We start from the raw sequence: 18,465 nt of genomic DNA, 5'->3' as shown, positions 1-18,465 counted from the left end.
ATGCCGACGCATCAGGGGAAGCGGTAAAGAAAAGACATGACCCAACTGCGTGTCAGAGGATCAAAGACTCCAACGAACCAGGAAACTGTCTTCAAGGCTGTTCATTGCTCCATGTGGCTTGTCACATCGGTGACTCTGTCTTGCTTGAACTGTTGCTGCAGTTTGGTGCTGACCCAAACATGAGAGATTACCACGGAAGGACTCCGTTACACCACTGCATCTCTTCAGGGAACCACAAGTTTGCAAAGATTCTACTCCGAAGGTACATTTTTAACATTACGGGAACGCTGCATTTGGATCGAACACATTTTAACTAAGACGGTTGTGTTTATATTTTCTTGAACTGTTTGTGTAAAAAACAGAGGTGCACGTCCATCGATAGAGGACGATGGAGGACTAAGCGTGTTGGAGAGAGCAATGGAAATGGGAGCCATAACCGATGAAGAGCTCTTTCTTCTCTTAGCCGAATGCGCTTAAACCAACATTGGCACATGTTCCATAAGAGAAACACCAAAATTCAAAACCATGAGAATGATTCAGCTTGCTACAACTTCACAAATTCATTTTGTTCAGGAATGTAAAAGTTATGAATTGGGAAAATAGACCATAAAACATAGAAAAGGATAAAAAGTACTACAACAACTCATTTGTTTGTTCAAGAAACATCATATGCTTTTGTTTTTATTAATGGAGTTTATGCAACAAAATAATGATAATGTCTGTTTTCATGTCAAATTTCTTAATGTCAACATCTCAAATTTAATAAATTTAACAGCTCTCGTGAAAAATCCTACAGGAAGATGAATCAAAACGGCATTGCAAAAGGAAAGAAGCTTTACACTATGGAATCTAACTTCCAAGAATCACAAAAGTTATTCTAGAAAAAAGCAATGAAAGAAAAGCACAACCATTGTGTTCTCTATATGCTCACTTGATCTTCCCTTGGCAAGCTCTGAACAGTATCCGACCATCTCCCCGGTGAATGTTCGCTACTGTTAGACGAGAACGGTGCTTCGGCTCTCGCGTCCCTCACCATCTTCAACACCTCTCTCATCACAGGCCTGTTTTCAGGTTGAATGGTCACGCAAACATTTGCGATACTCAGAAGCGCCTGAAGCTTCTCCTCGGACGCTTCGTTCCCTGAAGAAGTCGGTTCCTCGCCTGATTCAGTCTCTTCTTCTCTCACCGCACGCACCCATCTAGAGATATCCGACCCGTATTCTTGAACAAGGTCCTGGAACGGTGTTCTACCTGTCAAAAGCTCGAGGAGAAGGACCCCGAAGCTGTAGACATCAGCGGGTTGCGTAGAGGCTCTCCTCGGGTCTCTACACTCCGGCGCTTTGTAAAAGAGAGAGACCGCGCTCGTCTCTTCAGCCGAGTCGGGATCGTGGAGAGTGCTGAGGCCGTAGTCCGTGAGGCAGGACTCGAAATCAGGACCTAACAGAACATTAGACGATTTCAAGTTCCCGTGAGTTAGGCCAGGGTTCTGATGAATGTAGAGCAATGCTGAGGCTAAGTCCTCAGCTATTTTTAGACATGAAGTCCAATGTAGAGGCTTCCCGTTTCCAGAAGCTCGAGTTCCTACAAACAAAGACCCAATGAAGCTTGACTAATGTCTCTACACTGCAATAAAGAGGAAGCTTTCACACACATACCGTGGATAAGAGTGAAGAGACTGCCATTGGGGAAGTAATCATAGACGAGCAATCGTTCTTCTTTAGCCTGGAAATAAGCTCTGAGAGAGACGAGGTTAGGGTGTCTGAGCTGTCCAAGTATCTCAACGTGTCTCTTGAACTCCTCCATGCGAGGATACCTCGCGTTCTTGAGCCTCTTCACAGTGACTATAAACCCAGACTCCATCACGGCCTTGTACGTGCTCCCTAACGTCCCTCTTCCCAAAGTCTCAGCCGAAGCTTTGAGCAGATCTTCCATGGTGTATCTCACCACATTCGTCGTATCGCCTGAATCGCTCGCTCCGAGGAAAACAAGCGTCCCCACCGCTCCTTCTTCGCTTCTCTCCCATGAGAATCCTCTGTCTTTCCTCTCGATATCTCTCTCCGTCTCCGAAGAAGCTGCTCCTGCTCCTTCTCCTCCTTCAACGATTCCTTTGCCTTTTCTATCTTCCCTCGGAGATAATTTGCTCTTCCGTCGTCTACAGCAGAAGATAAGAAGCGTCAGCAGAAGGACGAAGATCAGAACTCCCCCGGCGACGCTTCCGGCGATGATTCCGATCAGTTTCGCTTTGCTCTTCTTCTTCTTCTCCGTAGGCGCTGGTTTCGCCGAGGGCCCCGGAGACGACGTTTCGCACGGGATTCGAATCTGATCGCCGCAGAGAGCGACGTTTCCGGCGAACGAACTCTCGTCGAACTGCTTCAAAGCTCGCGTCGGCGGGATCGGGCCGGAGAGTTCGTTGTTTGAGACGTTGAAGAATCTGAGACTCGTCTGGTTGAGAGGAGGGATCGCGCCGGCGAAGCGATTGTCCCGGACGTCGAGCGTGTACAGCCGCGAGAGACGGAGGAGCGAGGCCGGGATCTTGCCGGATAGTCTGTTCCCGGAGAGGTTTATGGTTTTCAGTCGGTGGAGCGAGGTGAGGGACTCCGGGAAGGAGCCGGTGAAGTTGTTGTCGTTGAGGTAAACCGATTTGAGATTGTGTAAACCGGAGAGGTTTGGGATTGAACCGGAGAGTGAGTTTGATTTGAAGCTGAGAACCCTAAGCTGGTCCAATTGGTTTAGGATCCTTGAGTCGAGTGAGCCGGTTAGGTTGAGATGCTCGAGGACGAGTTTGGAGACTCTTCCGTTGAGACATTCTTTGACTCCTTCCCAGCTGCAGAGATCTGTTTCTCCTCGCCATGGGATGGAGTTGGATGGATCGATTGAGGATTTCAAGGCGAGGAGAGAGTCAACGTCGCTGGATCTCGCGGGAGAAAGTAAACAGAAGAAGAATAGTGTAGAAGCAAAGAGTAGGAACAATGTGGACGGAGAAGAAGAGACCATGACTAACCGAATCAAATCAGACAAGAAAGAATCAGTAATGAAATATACTGGTCGAATCGAGTTTCCATAAAAAGAACACCTAATGAATCTCTTAGCTGTCACTTTCCATTATTAGTCACTTTCGAGATCGAAGGAGAAAAACAAAGAAAGGATGAAGAGACTAGAGAGAAGGTGTGAGGGAGGGAGAGGTCTCATCAATGGCGGAAGGGAAATGGTCTGGTTGTGAGCATGAGGGGAGGAGTATTAATGAACATGTGAGAACTCTCTCTCTCTCTCTCTCACTTTGAGAGTATCTTTTCTCGAAGTTCTTGGTCGATGAAGCTGTCACGTGAAGCCATGCCTGTAAAAACTCTTCTTTATTTATTTTCTCTTACCTTCTTCAATGCATTTCATGAATATTTTATTTATATCTATATAAAGACAGACATTATACCATTAGTTTTATTAAAATGGTTTTTATGAAGAAGAGACGAATAAGGGAAGAGGAAATAATAATAATTGACGTTATTGCTTTAATTTACTTCCCAGCCAGATTCAGAGACAGATGGGTTTTGGGGCCATGGAGTTACTGCTTCTGAGAAAATAATGTAAGAAAGTTTTGGAAGTAGAGAGAGAGATAGTGAGATCAATGGTGGTGAGCAGAAGAAATGTGGTGGACATTATTAATTAGTGGTGCTGCATAATTTTTTAAGTAAAAAGAGACATTGCATTTCGATTTTTAATTTGGTGTCTGGCTCCTCATGCCTCTAGCCAATTATTGAGCTTTCTTTTTCAACCTCTTTTTTCTTGTTGAATTGTCAAATAATTTTATAATAACAAAAATAAAAACTACTAGTATACACTTGTATTTCATTCTGGACCACTGGTTAGAATAACGAGATAATTTACTTTTGGTCAAAAGTGTATGAGAATACAAAAGAAAACATAAATGCTTTAGGTTTTAGGTTGGTTCCAAACTAACATTTCATGGTTGGTGTTCAATTTTTTTAATTAGAGTAACACGAGGATATTGAAGTATTAATTAGGAATTTATGAGTTGCTTAGCTTGGGCGTGATGAAGATGTAATAAAGATAAACTGTGACTTGAGTTCACGTAAAGGCTGAGCAAGTTTTAACCAATGAATCCAGTCCATCACCAAAACCCCAAGAAGAGACTGCTGTTATTTAATTGGCATTTACTTTCCTGTCTTCTTTTGACCTTCAATTCGTTCATGAGGTTTTCGACTTTGGAGTAGTGTTAAAGAACATAATAGTATTATTAATGTAATTATTCTAGAACTCGAAATCTCGAGATAAATACGTTGATTCATTTTAAAACTGCTGACTACATCCTTCTCAATAGCGCTATATTACCTTGTTTGACGGGTTCTTCTTACTTGACTTTGGATGAGTTGATTATATGAAACAAATATTAGACTTTGAATTAGCCTTCTTTTCCAATCAACATTTTGGAGGGAAAATTTCTAGAGTTTTTTGAATGCGTCTCCGACTGGGGTGACTGTTAAGTTGACTACTTTTACGGCGTGTTACCCAAATTATAGCTTAGTCAGGTGGCCCATGGCATTAAATGTTTCACTATATTCTAGTCTGAGGAATAATATGGTCCTGGCCATTTGTAAAACAAATTGCATTATAGGTCCATGGGCTGGGTTGGGTCCATCCTTACTGAGAATTTCTCAATTTGTTTAAGAAAACATTATTGGATCATTTACGGATATAATTGAGATTATGGGGACTCTTTTGTAATTTTGTTATCTCTACAGCTTGGAAGAAGCCCTATCAAACACATAAGTCTCTCTCTCTCTCTCTCTCTCTCCCCGCCGGCGACAAAGAAATAGCAAATCAGTTAGGGATTCACAGCGGCGAATCTCAGTCAAGTTCTCATCATCACCCTAGATCAACACTATTCAATGGCAACCAGTCAGTATAATTTTTCTTTTATTTATTCTCGTCTCGTCTCGTGCACATACTACAATCTTACACTAGCTCAATATTTTTTTTCTCATCTGAGCTTGCTCTCGTGCAGTGGCTAGGTCGTTTTTGCAGGCGATATCGAAGGACGAGGTGGTCGCTCCTCCGCTCAGAGTTGTTCAGATCGAAGGACTGGTAAATTTAAAATTCCTCATCACCTGCTTCTGCGAATTTTAGATTTCCACTCGTTCTTCACATTAGCATTGCACATTAGTAAAAATCTACGTGAAGCTCGTTAGCATTGATATATTGTATGTGTGTATTTTGCGATTAGGCTGTGCTAAAGATAATAAAACACTGCAAGGAGTTTGCACCGACGCTTGTCACAGGGCAGCTTCTTGGACTTGACGTTGGTAGTGTCCTTGAAGTCACCAATTGTTTTCCGTTCCCCGTAAGTTTTATTTATCTTCTTTTTTTTACTCTCAGTGTAAGATTGTTATAGTTTTGTCTCTGCTTGACGTACCTTTGATTTACTGTAACAAAATCTGTATATCTTAAACGAGCGCAGGTGAGAGATGACGATGAAGAAATTGAAGCCGATGGTGCTAATTATCAGCTTGAAATGATGAGGTGTCTGAGAGAGGTTAATGTCGACAACAACACTGTCGGCTGGTAAGCTTTTCTCGTTTCATTGTGTCCTAATCTGAATCTTGCTTTTTCTAATGTGCAGCTAATAAGATGTACATTTTTTTTTTAAATCAGGTATCAATCCACAGTTCTTGGATCCTATCAGACCGTTGAATTGATTGAGACCTTCATGAATTACCAGGTATTATGCAGAATTATGGTTGTAATTGTCTTAATGTTATGATGATACTACTCTAGATACTGGTACGATCTAGTCAATAGTCATGTACGTCTCTCAGTGCTTCGGATAACAGTATCTAGAGCTGAGGTTATTTCAATGTATATCATGGTCAATCTAGTGTACAGTACGTAGTTTGGCATCTGTTCTGGTGAAAACAAAAACTTTTTTGGGAACCACCGAAACATTGAAATATTTGGTGAAAATTTTGTAACAAACCCCTTGAAAAATCAAGAAATAGAATTGAAGAAATTATATCTTTTGCATCTACAGGAAAACATCAAGAGGTGTGTGTGCATCATCTATGATCCCTCTAAAGCTGACTTAGGCGTCTTAGCTCTGAAGGCTTTGAAGCTTTCTGATTCCTTTATGGAGCTATACCGGGCCGGAAACTTTACAGGCGAGAAGTATGTAGCCTGTCTATTAAACTTTTGAGACACGTGGGATAGTTGTAGTATTCTAATCACTATTTTTTTGTCAGGTTGAGAGAGAAGAACTTCTCCTGGATGGATATTTTTGAGGAAATTCCCGTAAGTTTATAGGGCTTTGCTCCTCTATCTTTAAGTCTTACTAGCTTATCTTATAAGTAAATATGTTGAAATATTAACGTTACCTAATTATAGCTTCTTCTTAGAAAAGATTTTTGTTTAAACGTTGGTTTCTTTCGTTTGACAGATTAAGGTTTCAAACTCTGCGCTTGTCAGTGCCTTCATGACTGAACTGGAGACTGATGCACCTGTCTCACAGGTATAATATTAGTATCTGGACAAGGATTCTCGCTGCTGCCTGTAATCCAGATGTTTTGACTCTTATTTCTTGGATATTTTACCCTTGATAGGGTGATTATGATCGTCTACACTCATCAACCACTCCTTTCCTTGAGAACAATATGGAGTTTTTGATTAAATGCATGGATGATTTATCTATGGAACAGCAAAAGGTTTGGCTTATTCTCCTTGCACTTTTCATCCGCAGAAGTATCTTAATACAATATCTTAATTTTATACTTCCAGTTCCAATACTACTACCGGAACCTGTCTCGTCAGCAAGCGCAGCAGCAAGCCTGGCTCCAGAAGAGGAGGTAAGTCGCATTCTTGGTTCTGGTTCCGATTTGTTTCTCACACTCCCTTGAATTGATCGTGGAAAACATATGGCAAGAGTAGTGGATGTCCTAAACATTGGTGTTCACTGTTCAGCCTATTTGCTTCTCTTGTTGATATTCCGAGTAACAATCTAACAAAGAGGTTTGGTTGTTTATATATAGGACGGAGAATATGGGTCGTAGATCAGCTGGAGAAGAGGCTTTGCCCGAAGAGGATCCTTCAAACCCAATCTTTAAGCCGATCCCTGAACCTTCAAGGCTAGAGAGTTTCCTCATCACAAACCAAGTCTCGAACTTCTGTGGTCAAATCAATGGGTATGTTCACCTCTTAATAACCGTTTTCTCCATTTCCACCTGTTAAGAGAGCTTAAATTAAGTCGACCCGTTGCTATGCAGAGTGGCTGGCCAGAACTTCAGCAGGCTCTACCTGACCAAGGCATTGCACGATAACTGATTACAACAAGACCACCAAATTTTTGTTTCGAGTCGAGAGAAAGTGAGAAAACGGATCCTATGTTTGTTTTAATCTTGAAATTTTTCATTATTGTAGTTAAACCACTTCATAATACATAATTTCTGAAAACTTCTTTTTTAGTTCTTATGATAATAGTCCGAGAAAATGCTTATCGTGATCTTTAAATATGTTTTGTCTCTAATCACTAACAAGTAATAACGTATATAGTTGTGTGAGTTGATGTATACTATAACGCACAAAAAAAATCGAAGTTGCTGAATACAAAAGGAGGCGCATTAACGACATCGTGCTATCGCTTCTCATTGTTAAGAGTTCTTACCAAACACAAGAGCAACAATGGCGGTTTATCATCTCCTCCTCTCGACCTCTCCTTCGCTTGTTCTTCCTCCTCGCCGACCCAACTTCAGCTCAATCCACCGCCGGATACCACCAGCTCACCCTCGTCTCACAAAATTCACCACCTCGCCTTCTTCGTCTCCACCAGTAATTCGGAAAATTCTCGTCCGCAGCACTCTCCGGGAAGACCCCGTTTCTCCCGACGCAGACAATCCAACTCTGCTGATCGGAGAAGACTCTGCTGCTTTCGAATTAGGCAAACAGAAGCTCGTTTCCTGGGTTTATTTCGGCGTTATCCTTGGAGTCGTTCTCTACATCCTCAACGTAGTCTGGATCGATAACTCCACCGGTTTCGGTAAATCATACATCGACGCCGTCTCCGCCGTCTCCGGCTCGCCGGAGGTATGCAAAAATCGCTGTAAAAACCGAGTAAATTTCAGTTTTTTTTTATTTCACTGTAAAAAAGACTGTTTTTTTTCGCAGGTGGCGATGTTAATGCTTATACTCATCTTCGCAACTGTGCACAGTGGATTAGCTAGTCTCAGAGATGTAGGAGAGAAACTCATAGGCGAAAGAGCGTTTCGTGTTCTGTTTGCTGGAGTCTCTCTTCCTCTAGCTATGAGCACCATTGTGAGTTATGTTTTTGAGGATCGAAATGAAATGGTGACTCTTTCTTTGTGTGGGGTCAAATGTAAATTTTTTTTTTTACTTGGTTCTGGTTTTTTCAGGTTTTCTTTATAAACCATAGATACGATGGGTCACAGTTATGGCAGCTTCAGGGTGTTCCGGGTGTCCATGAAGCTATCTGGTTCGCTAACTTTGTCTCCTTCTTCTTTCTCTATCCTTCTACCTTCAATCTTCTCGAGGTCGCTGCTGTTGATAAACCCAAGATGCATCTCTGGGAGACTGGCATCATCAGAATCACTCGTCACCCTCAGGTAATTTATGCACAATCTCTACTTCTTCTTCGTCTTTCATAAGCATCTTCATGTTCAACAGTGTGTTGGCTGTGATGTGATGTGCCAATAAATACTTGATATTTCATTTGATCCGTTACTCTAATCCAATTGCTCCATAAACAAAAAAACTTTACAATATGTAGAAAGGTAGGCTTTTTTTATTTAGCTATAGTTTTTGGATATGTTCTCTTTCTCTATGCGTCTTCAAGGACGAAGATTTGTTAATTAGAGTTTGATTGTTTCACATCTCTTTCTCTTCCTCTTTTTTTTTTCAGATGGTTGGACAAATAGTTTGGTGTTTAGCGCACACTCTCTGGATTGGAAACTCAGTAGCTGCATCGGCGTCTCTTGGTTTGATTGCACACCATTTGTTTGGGGCGTGGAATGGAGACAGGAGACTAGCTAAAAGATACGGAGATGCTTTCGAAGGCATCAAGAAGAGAACGAGTGTGATTCCTTTTGCTGCCATTATTGAAGGACGCCAAGTTTTGCCTAAGGATTACTACAAAGAGTTTGTTCGGTTGCCTTATCTTGCAATCACGGCGTTAACAGTTGGAGCCTATTTTGCTCACCCGCTAATGCAAGGTGCGAGCTTCAGGCTTCATTGGTAGATTCTTTTTATTATCTCATGGTCATGGTATATTCAAAGGGGAAGTTCCTCGTAAAAACTTCTCAAGGAACAATGTATAATTATTTTACTACAAAAAAAAAGAACTGTATAAATACAAAAAAACTACTGTTTATTCTTTCAAAAAAAAAAACTACTGTTTGTAATATTTGTCAAACAAAACTATATAAATTAAGAACTGCAAGGATTATTTAAAAAAAAAAGCCTGTGATACGGGGATTGGGGACTGATGCCCACCACCACCACTAATAGAGGAAATTTGACCATTAGATATTAGTTAGAATCAATGAACTCAATAATCTTTAACAAATATGCGAAGATCTTGAATCAAATCTAGCTTGATATCTTAGTATCTAGATATTGATGCCCTAGATATCTTCAAAGCAAAAGGTTAATGATTTAGAGCATCTCCAACAAAATTTAACTTTTCTTCTCTTAAGAGTTTGCAAAACCTTATATTTGAAATTTCAAAGTGTAATCCTCCAAGAATAATTTATTCTATAATCTTTATATTTGTCATAATTAATGTAAATCCATATAATTTTTATAAATAATTAAAACATATATAAAACATATTACAATAAATGAATAAATAAATAAATAAGAAAACAGGCCAAATAAATAAGGGAAAATTCCTTAAAAATACACAAACTGAATTTCTTTTGCTGAAAAAATACACGAACTTTTTTGGCTTCCCAAAAAATACACAAACTAATTTTGATTGTCCATAAAATACACGAACTTTTGAATTTTGAAAGTTTCACACCTCGATTTTAACGGTATAAACAGTGACTAACAGAATAGTAAGACGCCGTTAGACGCCGTTAACTCTGATTAAAAAGTTCATGTATTTTATGGACAACCAAAATTAGTTCGTGTATTTTTCGGGAAGCCTAAAAAGTTTATGTATTTTTTCAGCAAAGAAAATTTAGTATGTGTATTTTTAAGGAATTTTCAAATGGAGTTTGGATATTTCATATACTATTCAGAGGCTAAATATCTGGACCCAATACATATCCAAAATTTTATATTTGTAAACTTTCGGTTTGGTTTTGGACCAGATATTTTCGATCTGAAAAATCCAGATCCCGAAAAAACGGCCCAAACCCGACCCAAAGACCTGAAAAAAACACATTCTCTATCACATGATACATGTCCGAAATTTTATATTTGTAAACTTTCGGTTTGATTTTGGACCGAATTAATGTCTAGCCGGATTCAAAAACTTGAGTCGGAACTGACCCAAAAATATTCTGTCCAAAACCAAACCAAAAGTTTACAAATATTTGTTGAGTCCAATTTAGTCGAAATCTATCATATATATCTAAAAATTCACAAACAACTCTAAATTTTACATTGAAAGTTTCATATTAATTAAAAATGTTTCTGTTACAAAAACAAAACTAAAAAATATTGCAAAAATAATAACAAAATTGTTAGCAAAAAGATCTTGTCGGATTGAATCTATTCGTGTCGATTTTATTAGGCCCATGTCTATTCGGATCAGTTCTTTTTGGTTTCAATTCTTTCAAGTAGAAGAGTTTGGATCCAACAAATATTTGTAAACTTTCGGTTTGGTTTTGGACCTAATATTTTCGGGTCAGTTCCAATCCAAGTTTTTGAATCCGGCTAAAATGTCAAGATTAGGTCTAGATATTTTAGCCGGATTCAAAAACTTGGATCGAAACTGATCCGAAAATATTCGGTCCAAAACCAAACTGAAAGTTTACAAATATAAAATTTTGGATCTGTATTGGGTCCAGATATTTAGCATCTGAATAGGATATGAAATATCCAAACTCCATTTGAAAATTCCTTAAAATACTCATACTAAATTTACTTTGCTGAAAAAATACACGAACTTTTTAGGCTTCCCAAAAAATACACGAACTAATTTTGGTTGTCCATAAAATACATGAACTTTTTATTCAGAGTTAACGGCGTCTAACGGCATCTTACTATTCTGTTAGTCACTATTTAGACCGTTAAAATCGAGGTGTGAAACCTTCAAAATTCAAAAGTTCGTGTATTTTATGGACAATCAAAATTAGTTTGTGTATTTTTTGGGAAGCCAAAAAAGTTCGTGTATTTTTTCAGTAAAAGAAATTCAGTTTGTGTATTTTTAAGGAATTTTCCCAATAAATAAAGAGAGCAAAGCATATGAAGACAACAAGACAGTGTGCTTCTGCAAAATAAAGACAAAAGAACCAAACAAAAACCAACACTTGCTACCACCACTTCACTCTCTCTCTCTCTCTCTCTCTCTCTCTCCCCCCTTCCTCGACTTTCTTCCATCGGAGTTTTCAATTTGATCTCATTCGCCCTTCATCGTCTCTCAATAATCAATTCAGCTGCTCTCCGGAGCATCTCAGGCGGTGTTTCCAACGTATTTGCAGCGTCTCTCTCTCTCTTTGTCACCTCCATCTCTAATTGTGACACCACCGGTGCGGATTAGGGCACTCTTCGATCTGATTTTTTTTTTGAATAGCTAATCAGATTCATTTAATATTCCCCCCTCCTCCCACGGATGATTCCAATGGATAACCACTCTGTTCCGCCGAGCACCATCACCACCACCGGTCTTGTTTTTCCGGCTAATTACGGCATCAAACCTGAAGCTGCTTTGGTCATGGATTGGTCCCTTGAGGAGCAGTATGTTTTGGAGAACGGCCTTGCAAAGTAGGTATCTTTTGGATTTTTCCTTCCATTTCGTAATATGATCAAATTTTCAAAAAGGTTTTAACAATTGGGAATCGTTTTTATGAGAATTATATTCTTCTCCATGATGGGACTCTATTAAAAAGTATGTTCCTTTGTTATTCTTTAGGAATCTAAAGTATTGCTCTTTGTGTGTGTTCCATGAAATGTAAAAACAATGCATATTTGCTATCTGTGAACATGATGAGACCATTAGCCATTTCTCAGCAAGTCATTTCGATTCTCTTATTGTTATGTTTGGTTTCCATTTAATGACATCTTTTATCTCTTTTTTTCTCCCCCGTGTTGTAGATTAAAAGATGAATCGAAAGTTTCGACGTATGTGAAGATCGCTGCAGCTCTGCCTGATAAAACTGTAAGGGATGTAGCATTGAGGTGTAGATGGATGGCGGTAAGTTTTGTAACGCTCTTCTGTGTTTCAGCTCATGTTGTTCATATGCTTTTGCTTATATGAGTAGAAAATTTTACCACTTTAGAGTGTCTAGATACCAATGATTTTTCTAGCAGTTTCTAGTATTCCTTTTTTGAAATGTTATGTGGCTGTCATGGAAGTAAGTAATCCGATGGATATTTTAAAATCATATGGTAAATATGAAGGAATCAGCATTATGATGCCAACTTTGCTTGTGCTTTGTGATAAAGATAAAGACCTACAAAAAAGCTATAGGTTTTATTGATGAAAAGCCACCCTGCCATGTCGTAAAGTCTAGTAAAGGATGAGCAAAAAAGTGAAAATGACAAGTTTTGCTGACGCTAGACCTGTCTTTATATTTAGCTTTGGAGTCCATGATTGTGGATGGAATTGTTGGAAAAGGAAATAAGCCTAAAGTTTTTATTAAAAGCTATTTATGTAGGATACTGAAATAGATAGTGCTTTTATGAGTGATGGCATGGATGGATTCATATACTTTTTGGAGTTTAGGAGATTTATGTTTGGCATATTATCTTTGAATAAATGTTATAACACCTAACCTATGACTGGAGCTTTTTCTATAAATGATTATTTTGCCCACAACATATGGTTACATCATGAGGCTAAATCTTTGCATAATAAAGTGAAACAAAATGATTTAATGAAATATATTTTTTTGTCATCATTTTGTTACCATCTCGCTCATGTTTCTGCCCTGTGAGTCTTCGATTAGAGGTATGATGCAATCAAGCAGAAAGATCCAAAAGTCCTCCTTTTTTTTAATTCATTAGTGCTTGTTTGCTTTATTTTATCTTTCATTAGAGATTTATCATTATCTCTAAGTTTGTTGGCTAATACGCGCTTCTATTCTCACAGCGAAAACGAAGAAAAAGAGCAGAAACTAGTGCTGGGAACCACATCAGCAGTAGAAAGGTAGGCTTGCTCACCTATGCCTCTCGTGTGTCTTAACTTAAGTAAGTTTCAATCTAATAAATTTGTGAAGATGAGTGGTTTAATTGGAGCATAAGCGTATCTTTAGTTCTTGATTATAGAAAAAGATACCACAATGGGTTTTTATTGTTAATAAAATGTTTACATTCAGTAAGCTGTTTAGCAATAAATGATGGGCATAAAGACTATGAGGATTCAACTAAGGAGAAGTATTAGCAGTATAACTTTAGCATCAGTATCTAAGCTTTGTGAGTTTAGGACATTTTGGTAAAGGGTAAATTTATTATGTGTTTGGTCTCAAATGTTGCAATATAATTTTGATTGGATCATATGGAAACTCTGAAAATCAAATATGCTTTTGAAATTGGTTTCTAAAGACCATGCTTCTTCATGGTAAGGTGGTGGATACATCCCCAGAACTGAACATGGTAGCCAATGTGCCACAACAAAATGCTTTATATGTCACGAACAATATGTGCCACACTACACATATGCCTTTTGAAGGTCTAGTGCTCTTCTCCTGGGGTTGTGTGGTTTTAAAAAATAGAAATATCAGGCTGATACCTTTGTTGGAACTATTTGTCTCAGGTCTAAGTGACGCAGTAATGGATCTCCTACAGCAAAACGCTCAAGCTTTTAGTCAAATTTCCTACAACCTCTCTGCGTACAAGGTAACTTTAGTTTGTGCATGAGAAGATTTGAGGGATTGGAATTATCAGAAAAGTTTGGTTGAACATCGTATATCCCACATGATCAGTTGTTTTACAAAAAAAAAATGATACTATTTGGTCCGGTTCCCTTGTTATCCATTCACAAACAGATCCTCACTTTTTTGTAAACAGTTGCAGGATAACATCAGCCTCCTTTATCAGGCAAGAAATAACATCAACGCCATTCTGACTGAGTATGTGAATCTAAATAGCAGATATCAGTTTTCATAATTGAGACATGTCATCTCTACTCCTTTCCTTTCTATGAATAAAAGCTTCAATTGCTAAACTCTTAGCTTCTGCTGTAGCATGAAGGAGATGCCGGGTATCATGAGTCGGATGCTGCCTCTACCTGTTGCAATTAACGATGATCTTGCCAGCCGTTTATTTTCGAGTACATCACAGGTAAGGTCATACTTTGTTGTAGTGGATCAAAAGTCCTTAGTGCTGCTACCTAAGAGAACTATTGTGGGGATGGAAAGAAGAAGCTAATCAAAGTTCTCTTTGTGACCTCTAACGATCAGTGTTTCATGACCCTAGAAGTGCTAAAGAGTATCATTTAATCTAACATAAATTGCTGTATTCTTGAGCAAAGTATTTAAGTGAAAATATACTTTTAAGGAAAAAACACAGCAACCATTAATGCTCTTATAGGTTATAAATCTCTGAGCATTTTCTCTTGGGAGCGGGTCAGGTTTGATGTTAAATGTATTGTTTTTTCTTGTCTCACAGCCAAGATCATACACCATTCAACCAAGTATTCACCTAAAGCAGGAGCCGAGAATCTGATGGGGGAAAGCTGGATTTTGACGGATGCTGAAGAAAATAGCACAAGTACATGGTACGTGGAAGTGTTTTCGTGATCAATATGACACAGACACACAAGGGTTTATCAACTGCAGACACCACTCCAGGACACACACGAGACTTGACAACCGGCACTCGCAGAATACATGTGCGTTCCGGTAATTTGTCTGAGAAGAACGAACTACAGACCGCATAAGGCCAAGGTAAAAACTCTTTGGCCTTCACTAGAACATATGGTTCCTTGAAATTCATAAAAATGTTCTGGCATGTGTTGATGGAACTCCAAAGCCCTTTGCTGTAATCATGTTGATGCTTAAATTAGTATAAAGAACAGTTCTCTTAGTTTGGTATGTGTATTTTGTAAACTAATATTTCAAATGTAAAATAATATGAAACATTGCCAACAGAAGTAAACGAGGGTTTTCTCCTAAACAGGGTAACTTGCATCATATTCCAAGCTTACTTTCCTTTCAAGTAATCTTTCCCAAAAAACCTGGATTTTCTCCACTTCATTAAAAATGATTGCCTTCCTTCAACGCTCGTCATATCTACAACTTACCACAGCTTTTTCATCTTTCCATCATTCCATGACTTCCATCAACACCGGAACACTTGAAAATGTCGAATTCTCCATCCAAAACCTGATCAAGAGTTGGTGCAGACGGCAAAAATGGCGACAACTTTTCCTCTTCACCCCAAAACAACATCAACAAGATCTCACCTCCGTCAAACCACAGTGGAGAATCACTTTATCCGAGTTCCTGGAGTCATACCAAGTTCACCTTTTCACCATCTTCTTGCTCTCTCTCGACATTGTCTTAATGTCCCTCGAACTGTCTTCCTCTCTCCTCTCCTGCACATCAGTCAAGGATACCTCAAGCAAGGATGAATGGTTCCGTTGGGGAGGAACAGCTATTCTGAGCATCCTCGCCGTTAAATCCATGGCTCTAGCTGTTGCTATGGGGAAATCGTTTTTCAGACAACCTGGCTGTGTGATGGATGGTTCGGTTGCCGTTATAGCCCTGGTTCTCCAGGTGTTTCTTGACAGGGAAGGGACAGGTTTCATCGTGGTGGCGAGCTTGTGGCGGGTTTTGAGGGTTGTGGAGACTGCTTTCGAGCTTAGTGATGAAGCCATTGAAGTGCAGATAGATGGAATCATCAGCCAGTTTCAACATCTTAGTAAAGAGAATATAACATTACTAGAGACTCTTGCGGAGAAAGATGAAGTAATCAAGAAGCTAGAAGAAGAGCTAAACCGATTCAAAGAAACTGTAACAAACCAGTCATAGAGAAGTTATGTAAACTCAATATACAGAAACTGAATCTCTCTCTTTTGGTATTGTTTCAAGCAACTTAATCAAAGCTGTATCTCATTAGAATGAAGAACTCTGTTTCATAATTAATACAAACCTCTATGAGACAGTTTAGTTCTAAAGCTAAATAGATACTGCCAGAGATGACTTTAGACCTGCTGCGGCTAGCAGTTGTTAAGCCTTTACAAGTCACCAATCTTTATTATACATTTTATCACCGCTACTAAGAAACATTCACAAAGGTAAGAAGCTTCATGTCAAGAAGTTGGCGTTAGTTGCCAATACCGAATCAGAATCAAGAACTTTGCCCACCGGGTAACTTGTGAAAGTAACATTCTTGACTTCACCAAAAACTGAGTTGTCTAGACCGAAGTTTTTAGCAGGGGGCTGAGCAAGATGGTCGAACCTCTGCTGAATATGGCTTTCCATAATTGTCATGTTTGAGACCACACAGCCCCGGACAGTTACCGGAGGAGAAACTGTAGATCCTTTATGATTAGTTAGAACTACACGAAAACTCTCAAACAGCTCCAAATGCAACACAAGCTCGAGCTGATTTTTCAAAAGGTCCACTCTGTCTTGTATCTCGGACAAGGAGAATTCGAGGGTGAAGCTAAAGAGAAGCTCTAGTAATCCAGAGACAGGTTCAAGTCCCAGAGGATCCACAGTTATTCCACCAGGGAACTTCAGAACCTGAAAAGATGTTGGCTTCCCGAAAGTTGATGTGGTCAGATTCAGATCACAACTTTGAGCAAAGAGGTTAACGAAAGAAGATCGCAGCGAAGTTAACGAGTGTTTTGTCATTGTATGGTTAGTAGGAACAGGCAGAACTCCAAACTTGACATGAGTGAAATTAGATGCACCTGGTTGATGCAGAGACAGAACAGTCACCTGTTCAAAGTTCAAACAATAAAATAGACATTAGAGCCTCTAAAAACATACAACATTTTATATATGCTGCATAAAGTTTTGGAGCAAAGAATGTATTATACCTTGGTGTTGTTCCTAAGATGTATACTTGAAAAGATATCCATCTCTAGCTTTCCTTTATGGGAAATGACCTCAGAAGCTTGTTTATGAAGTCTAAAGCATGCTTCTACTGATGCTGGTTTCAGACAAAGAAGATGACAATGTAAGACATTGTGATCACATTTGGAAGGAAAGTTGAATACACATTAAAATTGAGAAACTGCTTCACTACTGTTTGTGAGACTTAGAACCAAAGCTAGCTTCTCTACTTAAAGTCTCCACCTTTAAGGCTTTAACTGAAGCAGCCACTATATATTAAAAAACCAGAGATAGCTTCTGTACTTAAAGTCTCCACCTTTAATTAAAGCAGTAAACTTTCTGTAACTGAGAAAAAAAAAGATAAAACTTGTGTTGAAAGCAGAGGATTACCATTGAGATGAACTATATCATCAGCATGGTGTCTAGTAGGCAGCGATCGACGCGGCGGGAACAGCCAGAAGATCGCTGAAAGGAGAGTCGCAAAGCTAAGGACCAAAAAGATGACACATGTTAGACTAAACAGACGTGACAGAGCAGAGCAAAAGCTCCCACAGAAGAATCGAGAAGGTTCAGCTTCAGGGTTCTCAGGGTCGAGATTATGCTGCTGTTGAACTTGTTTTTTCTTCTCCTTTAGTTGATTTACCATTGCGAGAGCATCTGAAAATACTCGGTATCTTTTGTGTATTCTTCTGAGAGAGAGAGAGAGAGGGAAGAGAGAAAAGGAGTTGGCTCAACCAACGTTGAGCAGAAGAAAGCAAAATGGTGAGAATATACTTCATCTCTTGTGCTAGTAGTCATTAAATAACAAACGTAAGAGTCAAATTAAGAGATAATCATTTAATAATTGTTTTCGGGGTTATAATAATTGTTATTAGGTAGATTAATTGTTATTTAGGGAAATAGGGAAGTGATTCCCTACATATGCTAATGATATTAATTTGTGAAACCACACTTACTTGTATTTAACAACTGTCATTTTTTATTTAAAATTCACATTTAAAACTTTCCTATTAATTACAATGAAAACAAATAAGATAAAATCATTTTAGATTTTGTTTCTTAACAAATAACTAAATACTAAAACAGTTCAGTAAATAATTAAATGAAAAGAGCAATAATAGGATTCCTCCATCAATCTTATCTACAAATTTATTGGTGGGACTATTTGCTATTTTACATATATTTGATATTTGATTTGTTTTAAGTGAGAAATTAATTTGGACTTAGATTTGTTGAAAATAAATATTTATTAATTCAAATATTTATCTACATTTAT

At 38.7% G+C, this 18,465-nt stretch overlaps 6 protein-coding genes and 1 long non-coding RNA gene across 7 annotated transcripts; 5 read left to right on the top strand and 2 right to left on the bottom strand.

The window, feature by feature from the left end:
* The first annotated feature begins 7 nt into the window (after positions 1-7).
* Positions 8-735, top strand: LOC130504373 (uncharacterized). The gene is made up of 2 exons (XR_008941238.1): positions 8-262; positions 363-735. It is a non-coding gene; the product is annotated as an uncharacterized LOC130504373 (long non-coding RNA).
* LOC130504372 (inactive leucine-rich repeat receptor-like serine/threonine-protein kinase At1g60630) lies at positions 723-3,630 on the bottom strand. Its single transcript, XM_056998994.1, has 2 exons — positions 1,656-3,630; positions 723-1,581 (listed from the first exon to the last, which is right to left on the bottom strand). The coding sequence occupies exons 1-2, from the start codon at positions 2,992-2,994 to the stop codon at positions 920-922; spliced, it is 2,001 nt and encodes a 666-aa protein (XP_056854974.1). The 5' UTR covers positions 2,995-3,630; the 3' UTR covers positions 723-919.
* Positions 3,631-4,752: 1,122 nt separating this feature from the next.
* Positions 4,753-7,471, top strand: LOC108860697 (eukaryotic translation initiation factor 3 subunit H). Its single transcript, XM_018634558.2, has 12 exons — positions 4,753-4,914; positions 5,021-5,100; positions 5,240-5,356; positions 5,474-5,577; positions 5,668-5,734; positions 6,044-6,177; positions 6,252-6,300; positions 6,446-6,517; positions 6,609-6,710; positions 6,784-6,851; positions 7,035-7,187; positions 7,269-7,471. Exons 1-12 carry the CDS (start codon positions 4,905-4,907, stop codon positions 7,324-7,326), a joined length of 1,014 nt encoding a protein of 337 aa, XP_018490060.1. The 5' UTR covers positions 4,753-4,904; the 3' UTR covers positions 7,327-7,471.
* Positions 7,472-7,585: 114 nt separating this feature from the next.
* LOC108860687 (15-cis-zeta-carotene isomerase, chloroplastic) lies at positions 7,586-9,418 on the top strand. Its single transcript, XM_018634547.2, has 4 exons — positions 7,586-8,085; positions 8,167-8,313; positions 8,412-8,621; positions 8,918-9,418. Exons 1-4 carry the CDS (start codon positions 7,684-7,686, stop codon positions 9,251-9,253), a joined length of 1,095 nt encoding a protein of 364 aa, XP_018490049.1. The 5' UTR covers positions 7,586-7,683; the 3' UTR covers positions 9,254-9,418.
* Positions 9,419-11,449: 2,031 nt separating this feature from the next.
* Positions 11,450-15,210, top strand: LOC130504370 (uncharacterized). The gene is made up of 8 exons (XM_056998992.1): positions 11,450-11,949; positions 12,280-12,379; positions 13,277-13,333; positions 13,750-13,855; positions 13,940-14,022; positions 14,194-14,255; positions 14,370-14,466; positions 14,794-15,210. Exons 1-8 carry the CDS (start codon positions 11,798-11,800, stop codon positions 14,848-14,850), a joined length of 714 nt encoding a protein of 237 aa, XP_056854972.1. The 5' UTR covers positions 11,450-11,797; the 3' UTR covers positions 14,851-15,210.
* A 176-nt stretch (positions 15,211-15,386) lies between these two features.
* Positions 15,387-16,284, top strand: LOC130504369 (uncharacterized). Its single transcript, XM_056998991.1, has one exon. The coding sequence runs from the start codon at positions 15,387-15,389 to the stop codon at positions 16,155-16,157; it is 771 nt and encodes a 256-aa protein (XP_056854971.1). The 3' UTR covers positions 16,158-16,284.
* Position 16,285: 1 nt separating this feature from the next.
* On the bottom strand, positions 16,286-17,943 carry LOC130504368 (uncharacterized). The gene is made up of 3 exons (XM_056998990.1): positions 17,580-17,943; positions 17,174-17,286; positions 16,286-17,072 (listed from the first exon to the last, which is right to left on the bottom strand). Exons 1-3 carry the CDS (start codon positions 17,833-17,835, stop codon positions 16,434-16,436), a joined length of 1,008 nt encoding a protein of 335 aa, XP_056854970.1. The 5' UTR covers positions 17,836-17,943; the 3' UTR covers positions 16,286-16,433.
* Between the last annotated feature and the right edge of the window lie 522 nt (positions 17,944-18,465).

Source organism: Raphanus sativus, unplaced genomic scaffold, assembly GCF_000801105.2.
Source record: "Raphanus sativus cultivar WK10039 unplaced genomic scaffold, ASM80110v3 Scaffold1529, whole genome shotgun sequence".
NCBI lineage: Eukaryota > Viridiplantae > Streptophyta > Magnoliopsida > Brassicales > Brassicaceae > Raphanus > Raphanus sativus.
Note: the sequence above shows the minus strand (reverse complement) of the source record. Positions and strands in the feature narration are given on the sequence as shown.